At 31.2% G+C, this 16,212-nt stretch overlaps 2 protein-coding genes across 3 annotated transcripts in view; one reads left to right on the plus strand and one right to left on the minus strand.

Moving 5' to 3' along the window:
* Positions 1–16,212, plus strand: part of COG5 (component of oligomeric golgi complex 5) — a 351,259-nt gene that overhangs the window by 84,061 nt on the left and 250,986 nt on the right. The gene's annotated exons all lie outside the window — the stretch shown is intronic.
* GPR22 (G protein-coupled receptor 22) lies at positions 1,474–2,775 on the minus strand. The gene has a single exon (XM_074193935.1). It carries the CDS (start codon positions 2,773–2,775, stop codon positions 1,474–1,476), a length of 1,302 nt encoding a protein of 433 aa, XP_074050036.1.

Genomic DNA, 16,212 nt, shown 5'->3' on the forward strand with positions numbered 1-16,212 from the left:
TTACTTCTCTGAGCCTTAGTGTCCTTTTTTAGAAAATAGGGATGATAAGTCTTGAAGGAACTCTTAAGAATTGGTGAGAGGAAAGTGCTTTTAAAAACTTATTTTTAGCAATTATCTTTAACATTTATTAATAATTTGTTATAGCAAACAGATAAGTGGAAAATAATTCAAGAAAGTTTATTTTTTTAAGCACCTTTTCTCCCTAGGAGATAAAAACTAAATAATAATAATAATAATAATAATAATAATAATAATAATAATAATAATAATAATAATAATATCACTTGACACAGTTTGCTCAAGTGGAATAACCATTACTTATTCTGGATGAGTAGATCACATATCATTTACAAGCCTCGGAATCATTTCCAACCAGTAATTTCAGTTTCCTAACATCCATTGAAGACAAGAAAAAGAATCTTCAAAATTTGTGTCTGAAGGACACAAAGGTACAGAAGGAGAAGTGGTGAGGGGTATATTATGATGATAATGCAAATAAAACTTGTATTTTGTGTACAATGAGGCTAGAATCCTGTCAAGGAAATAATGTTTAATATTGGAGGTGGCTCTGAAGTCTATTATAAAAAATTAAAGATTAGGATTTGCTGGTCACATTTTATATTCTGCACACACATAGAAATCCATTTAAATTTCTTCATACTTAATTCCAATTATTATAAACTGAAATTTGCTTTTATAAAGAAAGACCTAAAGGTATTCCTTAATTTAACTGTAGTGAAAACTACATAAGTAGGTTTATTGCCACTTTTGCTAGATAAAAATCATTCTCATCATATAATATAATATTTTATTAATATACCTGAGTTTGCAATTTTCTTTTTAATCCTTTGCTAGTTTAGGTTTTCATTTTTGAAAATTGAGGAAAGGAAGTGCTAAATTATTTTTTTTCTAATTGTGCTTATGGATAGGAGAAAATATATATTAGGTTTAAGTTTTAGATATATTACTTATAGTAATGGGATATTATAAGACTGTGTTAATTGGCTTAAGAAACTGAATTCTAATTAATTTGAACATTTAATCTGAGATTTTAAATTAAAATAATATTCAAATAAAACATTAACTTAAATATGATAAATGGCTCAGAAAACTGAATTAAAAAAGTAAAGCATACAGGTTTTGATTGAATTTTTAAAATGTATACTGTTTTAAGGCTATTCATTTATTTTAATTTTTTAGAAAATATGATTTACACGAATACTTTCTACTGGACAGAATAACGACAAAATATACACATTGATGTTACTTTAACAAACTGCCATGCAACATATACATTAAATAATGAAGAAATTGAATATATAAGACCTAATCTATTTAACATTTAATATTGGAATTTTACAGTATAATCAATACTTTAAAAATTTTCCCCTTATTTGGCAGTCATGTTTTTTTACAGTTTTAAAAAACAAAACAAAATTTTTGGGAATGGGAATTTGGTGAAAACTTTTTTGCTTAGTCTGTAACAACCTGTGGTACTAAACATTTCTCTCTGACTTCACTGTCTTCAAAAGTAATTGTTTTATTCCTTTTAGGATCTATCCAAGAATTGTGTATTACAGCATTATTAGGCATAGGATCTGCTTCCACAATTGAAACAACTCGCTTTTTCATTTTACTTTTCAAGACTTTTTGAAATTTTTGTCTAGTAAATGCATATAGTAGAGGGTGAAATATGGTGGTTCCATAGGCCATAACTAGGAAACATAATCTTAGTTTTACCAGAAGGTCACTTGGGCCCAAACATAAAATAGTGGTATTTAAAACAGAAATTGGTGTCCAGCAGAGAAGAAATGTTGAAATAATCAACAGAGACATTCTAAAGACTCTCTTTTGTCTCTCCCGTCGTTCTCGGTGTCTCTTCACGGCTCGTCGGAGAGCAATTATGACAGAAACAGAAGTTCTTACACCAAAAACTACATTTCTTCCTCCACTGCTTTGGGATACATCAGTGGTCTCATGCTGTGTGGTCAAAGAAATTGTCTTTTTCTTTCTTGCTTTCTTCTTTTGCCCTGTTGAAAATCTTGTGCCTATTCGAATATTTAGAGCTTGGAGTATTTTGGTGTAGGTAATTAGCATTACTATAACAGTGAAAAAGAAGATTGGAATCTGTACTAGTAGGTGATAATACATTCCCAGTTCAGTGTGGTATTCATTTCTACTGACACAGAGAAGTGTCTTGTTTTTCCATCTGCTTTCACTTTGAAGACTGAAAAAATTGACCTCAATAAAGGGAATTAGGAAAGAGAAAAATGAGACAATCCATATGGATGTCATTAACATGACAGCTCTTCCCATTGTTAGAATTCGATTTGCAGGTTTTACCGAGATATCATAGCGGTCCAAAGTGATCGCAAAAACATTGATTGCAGTTGAGACACTTGCAAAGGATACACAAGCCTCATGGAAGCAACAGATGAGAGCAGTATTACTCTCCAATGAAAGTAGAAGAATAACTATAGTTAGAGGAATACATCCTACACAAATAATTACATCAAGTACATGAAGATTCATTGTAATAATGTTACTGACAGAATTGATTAAGTTGGATTTCATGCAGTAAAGTACCAATACTGTAAGGTTGCTGCCAAGTCCCAATACAATTTCTAACATGAGAAATCCAGTGAGAGATACTTGAAAGCTTAATGGATATGATGATGATGGGTACATATTGGTGTTGATGTCATCAGTGTCATCTCGAACTGTAATGTTAGATTCAGACTGCATGGTGATTTCCAGAATGGGAGAGAGACACATTCTTTTGGAGCAGTTGTTTTTTTTCCTAGAAAGTGAAATAAAATAAACTATTTGATTACCATTCTTGTAATCACTTAGATAAATATCTAATGTATATGTTCTCTTCTTGTTAAAAATCTCTTTAGTCTTGTATGGATTTCTGGATTTGATGTTTAGCAAAATTTATAAGGAAGAAAACTTCTCAGTCTTAATTCATCAAGTTCACTTTGTTATATTGTGTGTATATATATACATACATATCTATATCTATATTTATATACACATATATACATATTTTATTTACTTATCCTTGAAGAATTATTGAGCTAAAAAGACTATCATGCATTGTAAAATGTGTAGATATATATACAATATCTTTTGATACAAACTTTTCACTTAAATTTTTGAAAAAAATAATAAAATGGTTTAAAATCCATTGGTACATAAATGCTAATTTTAAAAATTCAAAAAAGTCTGAATTGTTAGAAAATTGCAAATTGCATATTCAGTATTGATTTGTAAATCATCTTAAGTGTTGATCTAGTTTTGAGATGTTTTCTTGTATAAAGATTTCATACTAAAATATAGTTTTTAGATATTATACATTAGGATACTCACATTTTTAAAACACAGTTTCCTCATTCTTGATTTGCAAAATTTACATTACATGGCCAGTAGAATGGCATGGTTACATAAGTTTACTCAGTGATAACCTAAATTTTTAAGAATTGTGATCAGAATAACAATATTTCATAGTGGTCATTGAACTTTATATTATACAAATATATAACATGATTTTAAAAAGATGCAAAAAGAGGTCACCTTGATGTGTGCCAGGACAATGAAATTTTGATAAGATGACACTCAGTTTTCATAAGGAAAGTTTATTTCATGACCGCACCCTTTTGTGGAACCTGAGGTTGAAATTTAACAACTCAATAATATGTTTGCATCTCATGATTTTTAAAAAATTGTAAATATTGTCTTTAGTTAAATATGACTTAAAGTAAAAAAAATGACACTCTGGAGAAGTTCCAGAAATGTGTATTTTGGAAGACTTTTTAATTTGTGTTTCTAAAGTTATTAGAAATGAATAATTTTGAGGATAATTCAAACATAGCATCTTTTGTTCTATCTAATATATATATTTTTATATTTAGTACCTAAGTACTAAATTTGAAGAAGAATTGTGTATCTTTCAGTATGTTCAAATGTCTCATATATAACCTTTTACATTTCTATTAGAAAGCCAATCAACCATTATTTCACATATTTGAAATATAAGATGTCAGATAAAGTCATCATAGTCTAAGGCATGGAGTAAGAAATGTAAAATTCAAAATTGAACTTAATCTCTTCATATTTTGCAAGTTTTCCCAAGCTTAGTATCATTTCATAGATTCATTTCTATTGTTAGCTTTAAAAAATGATTTCAGAAGCTGCTTTAATTGATTATAAGACTGAATTCTCTTGAAAACAATTTAAACTGGAGCTTTACTAAAAGCGTATCTGTTCAAATAAGGCATGGTCAGAGCTCAAACTGAAATCCTGTGAAAATGGAAAATTCTAAATGTGCCAAATGTTTTGAGCTGACAGATTAAACATCAGGTCTTTGTCATCAGTTAGATTTATGATTAAATAAAAGCAAAAAATGTCAAGTTAGAAACATAATTAGGCAAATACATCTTCATCTCCAGATTCTGTTCTCTGGAAGATGTTAAACAGTGGCTGGATGCATGCATCCTTTGACCTACCTGTTTTCTGTTGCCTCAGGGGTCTTTTAGCTCACTATGGTAATTTTTCTAAAATTAATATAAGATGTCATTGACAGATTTTTGACATACATTTTCACCTGGCAACAGTGAAGTAGCAATGTTATATTTCCTGCTTTGTAGAATATTTTATTTTTGTTCCAACACTTCAGCAGCAAGATTTGTGTTTAAAAATGAAATTTGAGTGGCTGAAAGATTTCTAAGAACCAGTACATAAGATTTGTGTTTCTTTTGCTTTTAAAAGCCTCTACCAATAAAAACAAGAACTTCTTAAGTGATATTACTTATATTGTCCTTTTGAGGACCATGTGGCTGTGTATTTTTATTTTCCAGGATAAGTGAAAATAAAAATAAAGGCATCAGACTTCTAGCTTCAGAAATGTGTTTAGACATCCTTTTGTTACAACTGGACATTTGTTTCTATAGTACTCTTGCTCATTAGTTGGACTAATGTCTTGATCTCATAAATTTCTTTACATTATAAAATCCAGTTCATAAGATTTTGATAAAGACCATCTGCTATTTAATTTGGTTTATTTTCATTAAAGAAGGATACATAACAGATCATGAAATTCAGAGAAAAATATCCATTAGTCATCATGACAATTGATATGAATAACTTAATTTGTAGTGCAAAAAAACCTGATACAGCTTCATTTAGCTTTCTGGTGAAGTATACACACTCTCCTTTTCAAAATTCATTTTTCATTGTTTCTTCATGAATCAGTTGTTTCCACAATTTTGATATTTAAAGTAGAAAATCCTTTTTAAAAATGCTCACCATTTTGTTTTCAGCCATATACCATTGCATTCTTCTCATGAAAATATTATCCAATGTCTTCAGAGTACTGATTTGTTATGCATGCAAGCAGTCATACAGACTTATTCCATGTTTTTACTTTAACTCCTTAATGTCTTTAGAAAAACACATTATATCTTGTAGCTTGTGGTTCAGATGACTAGAATTCTTCATAATGTCAGTAGCAAAAACTCAATTATTAGATTCTTTATGTCCTTGTAAAGAAAAAGAAAAAAGATTAAGATAAAGAATGTCTATTAATTTTAAATAATTAAAAAGTAACTAATACTATTTGTGTCAAACCTCTTTACAAAATACATTTAGCTCTATTATTAGACCTAGGACCATGCATGTAAAATATAAGAAGCATCCTTTTACCCTGCAAAATTGTATTTTCTCTTTAGTTAATGACAGTATTAACACTGCCAGTGAAAGAAAAAGAGAAAAACTGATTGCTTCTTAACATCTGTTTTCTAATTCTGTATTTAAAGCTAGTTTATATTTTCAGATCATTTGAGTGAGTTTCCTCCATACACATTTTATCTTTCTTGTCTTTGTGATAAATTTTATAAGACAGCAGCTATCTTAGGAGCACTACAGCTTGTTTAATAACTATTTGGACATTGCTTGAAATTTGCTGCCCAAACGAATCTCGTATCAGTATTCTACAGGTAAAATTTTCATTAGTGTTTGGTTTAAATAGTTGAAATAGATAAGCTAATACAGAGATGAGTGGATATATAACTGTATTATGAACAAATACATTATCATGCTTGTGCAAATGTTATTATACAATGAGAAAACAGTTGTATGGTAAATCTGTTATTTCTGAAAATAATTCCTTATATATCAATATGTGTAAGTTTTTTGAAAAAATCTGTTTTTGAAATATAAGATATTTAGCTAGTTTAAAGTGACCTAAAAGCTAGTTTTCATATTGAATTAACAGAAAATGTCCTTAATACTCAGTTATTGCATTTTAGAATTTCATATTTAAAAAGCAATGCTTTTTAAAATAAATTTAAAAAACACAGTAATGCATGCTCATCAACAGGCAGAATTAAACTAAAAAATTCTTAGAATTTAGGCTGAACCATTCTTTATCCAAAGTAATTTTACCAAGCATAGATTATGCTGTTTCAGGAGCATCTGTATACTATAATAAGGAACATATCTTACCTCTGCTTAAAGATTGATTACGTTCTTGATATAGTTGAAGCATTTCCAGTTTTGATTGATTCATTTTCGTTCACTTGTTAGCAGAGTACTGAGGGAAGAGGGTCATAAACATCTCTTCAAAAAATGACCTTAATGAAAATATGTTCCTGAATTGTGCCATTGTTTCAGCACTCCAGCTAATGTATGGAACATGTAATGCTGCTTAGAGGCTGCTGCAGTCTCTCACTCTTCTGACTGTGAAATCAATAAGCATCTGAAAATACATAATGAAAGTCATTTAACATGCTGAAGGCTTCTTGTCTCCAGAGGCAACATTTAGATTCAGCCTTTCTAAAGAGGAACAGCAGTGTTTCTCAGAGGAAAGCCTGTTCTGGGCAGCGTTTGCAGAATGACAGCCTACCTTGTCGCTTCTCTTCACTGCAGAGAGATGCAGTGCATTCACTAATTTTGATTGGTCAGTTGTGTTGGGCTTCAACTGTGCTACATATGTATAGCAGTGATTTCCCTCCCCCCCTCCCCCCCTACTGTTTTATATATGAATGTTTTTTCTAAAGGCTAAATTTATAAATGTATTGAATGTGATTCTTAAATAGATTATGCACTTATTAGCCTTTATCTTTAAAATAATTTGCTCTATTTTGGTTTGTTCTTAAATAGTGCCAGCATGGAAAAAAATGCAATGATGGAGAGAATTACACAGCATTAAGTATATATTCTTTTTAGAGCCTTTGATAATTATATTTAAGAATATCTTGGTGCTATATAATCTTTTTGCTGAAATTCTTTGTCCTGTAACTAAAAAAGAACTACTGTAACATTACTCTGAATCAAACTGAATTTTAGCCAATATTGTTTGTATGCAGGTCTTTATTCTTAGAGTGTTCCAAATAAGTCTAAGCAAAACAACATATTTAAAATCATTGCATATACTTTTATTCATTCAACAAATATTTGATCCCCTACTATGTGCAAGACATGGTGGTAAGTCCTGAATGCAGTAAAATATTAATCACAATATAATTAGACTATTGTTTTCTTGTAACAGGTAGATTTTTTAATTTATATACTATAGAATAATATCTTTTTAAAATTAAATTTTCATGCTCATTTTCATCATGTACACAGGTAATCAATTTAATATATATTTTAGGAAAATGTTATAAAATTTTTATTATATTAGTGAATGCTAATTTGTATCATTAGTGATACTTTTATTTTGTACTTAGTGGGCATTTGCTTGCATAATTTATTTTTAATAGTTAATGCTATCTTTGACATTTATGTTGGTATGTTTTCTCTGAGAAACCAATTCAGGGAACAAACATTGCTGAGTACCTATAATGAATATGCAAGGGATTTGTGATGTTAAAGGTAATGAAGTAGTTTGGTTTCAGGTTTTCATAAGTTGGATAAAGATAAAAATTGACCAATTTAGGAAATAAAGTTATGCACACAAGAGAAAAAAATAATATAGATACAAAAGACTTCAAGTTTTAACTTAAAATCTAGGACTGTGTTCTAAAGTTAATGATTCTAGTCCACAGAATACTTCTTCAATGTTCATTTTTTTAAGATTCTCAGAGAAAAATCTCTGAAAAGTTAGTATTATATATAATTTTTATATTTTTTACAAATGGTATGATGTTCTTGCAAAATAGCAGAAATAGAGAATTAATACAGTATTACTTTTTATTGTTACTTATTTCAGAATTCTCAAAAGCAGTATTTTGCTATTAATGCAGAATGATTTCAGTTCACAATTTGTGAATAAGGATGTTTAATTAAATATCAAAGCAATTGATATACAATTTGCCACAATCTAACAGCTTTCTTATAACTTGCTAGGGACCACATTGAGGACTGCATATTGATGAAAGGTCTTTGTACAACTTAGAAGATATTTTATGAAAAATCTCCTTATATATTTCCAAAAACTTTCCCAACCTGGGATATCAAAAATTTGCTCCTGCTAAAAATGATAGAAATTACTGCATGTATTTACATAGTTTGAATTTTGCTAGTCTACCAGCCATATTGAAACACTGATGTGACTGATATATGTTTTAATACAAAACTGACTCCAAAGAAGGATTTTTTAGCATGATGTGGTAGCTTGGTTAGATAGAGATTACATTATGATAGCTTTATTTTACGTGAATTTAACTGTATACTTGCCTGCTAAAAGGAAGAGTTCATTTATTTTTGGAAGACAATCTCAGCATTTCCCTTAGCATCAAATTTATCTATCTATCTATCTATCTATCTATCTATCTATCTATCTATATACACACATACATACATACATACATACATACATACGGGGTGGGGGAGGGAGAAGTACGTGAGTACTGGATTCAGATCCAGATTTTATTTATTCTTGCCTATAGTTTCTGCTCTTTCATACTTCACATATCTGACAAAACAATACTCCTAATTTCCCTTTTCCCTAGAGGATAAAATGCAGACTTCTTAGTCTAGAATTTTCTGACTTTATTCATGATTACTTTTATTCACATTATTTATATTTTTGCCAAACTAAAGCACTAGGTATTCCCTAATCTGGCATCTTCAGCCTCTTTTTCATTTAGAAAGGCTCCTCCTCAGTGCTTGTAGTTTATTTCTTCTTCACTTCTACTCCTTAAAAACATTTTTGTGTTTAAGGTTCAGCTAAGGTTGTCACATACTCCAAGAAGCCTTTCCAATTTTTCCAGGTGAGAGTATTTATGGTCTCTTTAAATTTTCTTGTAGCATTTTACTGCTGGCTTTTACACACAGAATTCAATTGTGTCTAATCACAGTTTGCCTCACTAATCTGTGTTCATGTCATATTCCAGATAGTGGACATGGGAGCAAGAACAGGATTGTTTTGTATCTTTGTAAGCCTGCTAGCACAGTGTTTTCTGATTAGGGGTTTAATGTTTTTTAAAAATTAAGTTAATGGAAAATAGATTACTAATGCAAAATTTAGCACATTAGTTTAAAAATGACAAAAATTAAAGTTACCATAGAGACTCATATACTCAAATTTGCATTCTTGATAAATTTAATAAATTTTAGAGTATTAAAGATGAAAAATACTTCAGATGGCAATGGAAGTGGAAAAACCTTTGACTCTGAAGTCAGAAGACCTGAGTGCTAATCTTACCTACATTACATTTTTCTAGCAGTTGAGCTTACAAAAATACAAAATGACATTGTTTCTATTCTGATTTATTCTGGCAGGAGGTAAATGAAATGGCATGTTCACAGATAAACTTCAGTCTATGATAAGAGATATAAACTTTAGGTAACACATAAGAATTGCTTTCATGATTTCATGATCTTATTGTTGATAAGTTTTAATACAGATAATGCCTACATATACTTGAAAGACTTAATTAAATTAAAGAATAATCAGGGAGTATGTATTTCAGCTATTCATATCAACCCTCCTCCATGATCAGATAGTCTGTATCATAGTCAAAAACTTCATCATATGGCATAAAACCTTTTGATGATGAGCCTCTGAATGTAGCTATGCAGATCTTAAAAACTTCCTCAGCTTTCTGTGTCCTGGCAGAGCTTGTGATCTACTGGCATAGCTTTTGAAAACCCAGAGTTCAGATTTGAGTGGCAAATTCAAAGCAAAGCAGTAAATGGCACATAGCTTCTGCCTTCAGAGGTACCATATCAGGCAGAGGAAGAGAAACAAAGTTCAAATAGGGAGGATATGGTGTGACAAGAGGTTAGACATTTAAGGCAGATAGCTCCTTGCAGATAGCCAGTGCGAACTGACTATATGAATGTGTGACCCTGGGGGAGGTATTTAACCTCTCAGTTCTGCAACCACCTTTCTAGGTTGCAGGTCTGGATTCAGAGAAGAAATGTCTTCTCTTGTAAGTTTCCTAGACTCAGGAAATCACAGGACTAGTTAAAAAGAAAATACAACTTTAGAGAGTTAGAAAATAAAATACTGGTGACATTTGAGGTGAAAGATAATGATTGGCTTGGGACATTGGAAAAGGCTTCCTGTAGCAGTTGACTTTTTGAATGGGCCTTAATGGATGGGTAGGATGTTAAAAGGTGAAAATAGAATGGAGTGTATGACATACAGAGGGAATATCATAATAAGTAACAACACAGTATACAATAAGCATAATAGAAAAGTGTATGGCATAATATGAACGAAATAACAGTTGTTAAGGAAGTGAAGAATTTTGGCAGGCTGAGATAATATGGGAAAGGATAAGCATGGGTAATAGACTATAAATGCAGAGAAGGAATAAAGTTATAAAATGAGAAATAATGTAGTTTGGAAATAATGTAGAATATATATGAAGAACAGTAGAAAGAAAAGAAGCTGCAAAGGCAGTTTGAAATTAGATAGTTAGATAGAGGGATGGAATATTTAAATTCACTTGTTTCCTGGCATCTCCTTTATAATAATTTATTAAGCCTATTAATAACAATGCACAACAAATAATAATGCACAGTGGGCTAGGAGGGGGGATACAAAGATGAAATGCTACATAGTCCCTGCCTACTAGGGGTTAATAGTTTAGTGGGGAAGATAAAACTTTAGCATATAGAAATAAGAATAATATAAGTTAGAATTTAAGCAGGACAAAGAAAGGATTGTGACATAACAAAAAAGAAATACCAGAAAGGAAAGCACTTTTATTCGTTTTTTTGAAATTCAAGTTTATGTTCACTTCCAAATTTTCTTCCTTCCCCTCTCTTGCCATTTGAGAAGGCATATGGAATAAAGTCCATTACAAATATGTATAGACACACAAAACAAATTAGAAGAACATGTGCTTGAATCTGCACTTTAGTACATCACTTTCTTCATGAATTCTCTGGAACTTCATTGTATTGTTTATGGTGCTGATCAGAGGTACTAAGAATTTTAGATGATTTACCTCCACAATATTTTATTTCTTTTAAAATTATTCACCTAATTCTGCTCACTTTCTTTTGCATTGGTTCAAATAAGTCTTCCCAGATTTTTATGAAACCATCATTTTCTTAATTTCTTGTAGCACAATAGTCTTCCATCATATTTATATACCATAACTTGATTAACCATTCCTAATTGATGGTTGCCCTTTCTTTTCCCAATTTTTTTATTACCACAAAAAATGTATCATGAATATTTTTATACACATAGGTCCCGTTTTGTCTTTCTTTGAATTCTTCAGAGGTATAGTCCTAGTGATAGTATTGCTGGTTGGAAGGTTTGTACAATTTAATAGATGAAAGTGGTACCTTGGAGTTGCTTTAGTTTACTTTTTCTGTAATCTTAAGTGATTTAAAACATTCTTTTAATATGACTACTGATAGTTTGAATTTAAACTGCCCATTCTTGTCTTTTATCCATTTATCATATGAGATTTATTTTATTTATTTTAACTATTTATCACACTTTTTATTGTAAATATGACTCATTTCCCTATTTCTTAAAACTGAGTCCTTTATCAGAGAAGCTTCCTACAAAGATTTTTCTCCTATTTTCATATAGTTCCTTTATAGTTCTCAGGTAGACACCTTAGTATTTAGGTGGTACAGTAGACAGGGCATTGGCCTTGGAGTTGGGAGGATAGGAGTTCAAATCCAACCTCAGAGACTTGACGCTTTCTAGCTTTGTGATCTCAGGCAAATCACTTAACCCTGATTACCTGCCATCCAGGACCATCTCCACTTGTCCTTTTCCATATCTAACCACTAGATCTCTCTGGAGGAGAAAGTGAGGCTGGTGACTTAGCCCAGCACCCCCTCTTTCAGATCCAATTCAAGTGCTTGTCATGGCATCACCTACTTGATGTCATGGTTTTCTTCTAATAGAATGAAGAACAAACAGTATACTGTCTATAGATAATTTAAATGAAATTTCACTTTTTTGTCTCTTTTCTGGGTCTTCTTAGAAACACTAATAATTTTTGTCGATTTTATTTTATAGACTTTGTTTTATTTTGTTTTTATGTTTTATTTTACTTATAAACTTTGGTTTATTCAACTTTGTTGAAATTGTTAATTGTCTTTATTAGTTTTTAATTAACTCTAGGATTTTCAAAATAATGGTTCTTATCATCTAAAAAAGGTGATATTGTGCTTCCTCATTGCCTATGTTCATTCCTTTACTATATTTTTTCTTGCAACACTGTTGTAACTAGCATTTCCTATACAATATTAAATACTGATGGTGATACAGAACATTGTTTACCCCTAATTTTATTAGAAAGGCTTCTAGTTTATCTTTGTTATAAGTAATGCTTGCAGATAGATAATGTTTTAGATGAATACTACTAAATCACTTTAAGGAAATCTATTCCCAGGCTAAACTTTTTCCTACATCTATTGAAATTATCATGATTATTATACTTTTTTGTTGTAAACATGGTCAGTTATATTTATAGTTTAACTGATGTTGGACTAGTACTTATTTCTGATATAAATTGAGCCTGGTTATAGTGAATGGTCTTTGTAGTACTGATATATAATCTCCTTGTTAATATTTATTTAAAATTTTTTGTATCATTATTCTTTAGGGAGATTAATCTATAGTTTCTTTTTAGTTTTAAGACCATATTTGTGTCAAAGAAGGAACTTGGTAAGATTTCTTCTTGTTTTTTCAAACAGTTTGCATAGTATTAGAATTAATTGTTCTTTTTTTGGGGGGGTTGTTTTTTTTTGCAAGGCAAATGGGGTTAAGTGACTTGCCCAAGGCCACACAGCTAGGTAATTAAGTGTCTGAGACCGGATTTGAACCCAGGTACTCCTGACTCCAAGGCCAGTGCTTTATCCACTATGCCACCTAGCCACCCTGAATTAATTGTTCTTTAAAGGTTTGATGAACCTCAGTTGTAAAGTCATCTAGTCCTGAAATTTTGTTCTTATTCATTTATGGCTCATTTTCCTTTCCTAAGATAAGATTGTTTAAGTATTCTATTTCCTGTGCTGTTGATTTAGGCAAATTTATTTAATTAAGATTTTCAGATTTATTGGTGTTTAGTTGAAAAAAATAGCTTCTAATAATTATTTTTACTTTTTTTTCCCATTGGTTATCAAGTAAACTTTTTCATTTTTTTTATATGGGTAATTTGATTTTCTTCTTTTTAAAAATCAAATTAGAAATGATTTATCTTTTTTATTGGAGTTCTTCCCATCCAAATTCAGTTCTTAGTTTTATTAATTGAGTAGTTTTTTTTTACTTTGTTTTGTTAATCTACCCTTTGATTTTTATAATTTCATTTTGGTATTTAATTGAGATTTTTAAAATTAGTTTTTCTAGTTCTTTTTAAAAATTCCCTAATTTATTGATTTGTTCTTTCATTGATGTAAATTTTTAGAGATATAAAATTTCCTCTAAGTACTGTTTTGATTGTATCCCATGAAGTTTTATGTCTTGACTCATTGTTGTCAGTATTTAATGAAATTATTTCTGTGATTTGTTCTTTGATTTATTTCTTCTTTAGGTTTAAATTATTTAATTTCCAATTAATTTATAAACTATACTTCAAAGGCCCTTTATTCAATATAATTTTTATTATTTTATAGACAGAAAAGGATATATTTAATATTTCTGCCTTTCTGCATTTGCTTTTGAGATTTTTATGTTCTCTTACTTTATTAATTTTTGTGAAGAAGCCATCCACAGTTCAAAATTGAAATACTGCTTTCTATTTCTTCCTATCTAGTTTCCTCTCAATACTGGATATCTAGCTTTTTTTGAAATTTTATTCATCTCTTTAGAACTTTCCTTGTTTATTTATAATTAGATTTTTCTAGGTCTGAAAAGAATAAATTAAAATCCCCCCACTATTATATTTTTGTGTGCTGTGCTTCCCTGTTACCATAGTAGCTTTTTAGAATTGAATTCTTTTTTTTATTTTTGTATTCTTCTAGCCTATTTTTTTTTGTAAAGAAAAGGTTTAAATTTTAATTCATAGGTTGCTCAGTTTACAAGTTACTACAAAAAAGTTCACAAGTTAGTACAAAAACTCACAAGTTACATTCTTTGAAAAAGCAGCAAGATAGTGAGTTTCAGTAGCAATAAGAAGGTAGGAGAGTTTGGGGAATCATACCCCCTAGAGCAGACTGGCTTCTCCCAGGAAGATAAGATGGGGATATGTAGTAGAGAAAAGCAATGGGACAGGGAATCACACTCCCCAGAAATGAAGGAAAGTGAAGATGGGGGCAGGTAACTCAGAGAGCAGAGATGAGGTAAAGTGAGGAATGTAGATGAGGGATAGTAGGTAGACTTAGTAGACTTAATCCTTTCAGTCTAAGGCAGGGATACACTTTTGTGTCTGAGGCAAGGACTTACTGAGTTCTTTCCAGGAAGAGGCAAGCCACTTTCCTTTCAGGCTAAGACAGGAATCCACTGAGGTTTTTTTGTTTTGTTTTATTTTTTGACAGAGGCTTGTTTTTGTACCTGATTGGAGGGATTTACAGATCCTTTGTCAGATAAGGGCAAGGTACTTTACTAAAAGTTCATTGAGCTCCTCTCATAGTTTGGACAGTGGAATTGGGGTGGGGAGGAGGTGGGAAGAGACATTGTCAGTACAGAGGGTACAGATTAATAGCTATAAAACATTTTTCTTTGTCCAATATTTCCCCTACTTTAGTCACCACTCAAACAATTTAGGACCAAATTCATTTGGGAGTTGGGGGTGGGGAGGGGCAGGTTTCTTTTCTTCTGAAGCTACTTCTAAGCTTAAAAGAGAATGTAGAACTGACCCTGCCTAGCAGGTCCATTTGAGGAGGAATTGGGGTGAGTCCAAGAATCAGCTGAAGCAGGAGACAAGAGGTGTTGGCTTCTAGATTTCAATATGGGGTGATATTCTGTTTGGGCTACTAGATAGAGATATATCACTTGTAATCTAGATGAAATCAACCTCAAAGAAAGATTACAATCCCAGCCCCTTGCAAGAAGTAAAAAAGAAAATGTGTTATATCTGACTATTCTCTCCTATGATCTACCCTCTCCTCTATGACCCACATCCCCCCTTCCCCCTTTCCCCCTTCTCTCCTATTTACTCTTGATGTCTATACCCTATTGAGTGTGCATGCTGTTTCCTTTCTGAGCCATTTCTGATGAGATTGAAAGTTCCCTCATTCTCCCTTGCTCTCCCCCTTTCCATATCATTGCAAAAGCTCATTGTAAAATATATATATATAATATATAAATAATATAATAATATAAATATATATATCTTTTATACAAAATATCTTAGCCTGTTCCACCTCTCCCTTCTCTTACTCCCAGTGCATTTCCTTTTTAGCCATTGACTCCATTGTTACAATATATGATATCTTCAAATTCAGCTCTCTCCTGTGCTTCATCTATAAAAGCCCCTTCTACCTGCTCTATTAAATGAGAAGTTTCATATGCATTATCAATATCATTTTTCTATGCAGGAACATATGCATTAAGTCCTTCATATTTTACCCTTCTCCTCCACTCTCTGTGATTCAGCTGAGTCCTGTATTTGAAGGCCAAATGTTGTGCTCAGCTTTGGTCATTTCACCAGGAACATTTGAAATTCCCCACGTTCTTTGAAAGTACCATCTTTTCCCCTGAAAGAGGATGTTCAGTTTTGCTGGATAGTTGATTCTCAGTTGCATTCCAAGTTCTTTTGCCTTCTGGAATGTTATATTCCAAGCCCTACAAGCCCTTAATGTAGTTGCTGCTAAGTCCTGTGTGATCCTGACTGCACTCCATGATAT

Source organism: Macrotis lagotis, chromosome 7 (assembly GCF_037893015.1).
Source record: "Macrotis lagotis isolate mMagLag1 chromosome 7, bilby.v1.9.chrom.fasta, whole genome shotgun sequence".
In the NCBI taxonomy this organism is placed as follows: Eukaryota; Metazoa; Chordata; class Mammalia; order Peramelemorphia; family Peramelidae; genus Macrotis; species Macrotis lagotis.

What these genes read in the sequence shown, in the direction of transcription:
- GPR22 (XM_074193935.1), bottom strand. Translation starts at nt 2,775, where the DNA reads ATGTGTCTCTCTCCCATTCTGGAAATCACCATGCAGTCTGAATCTAAC.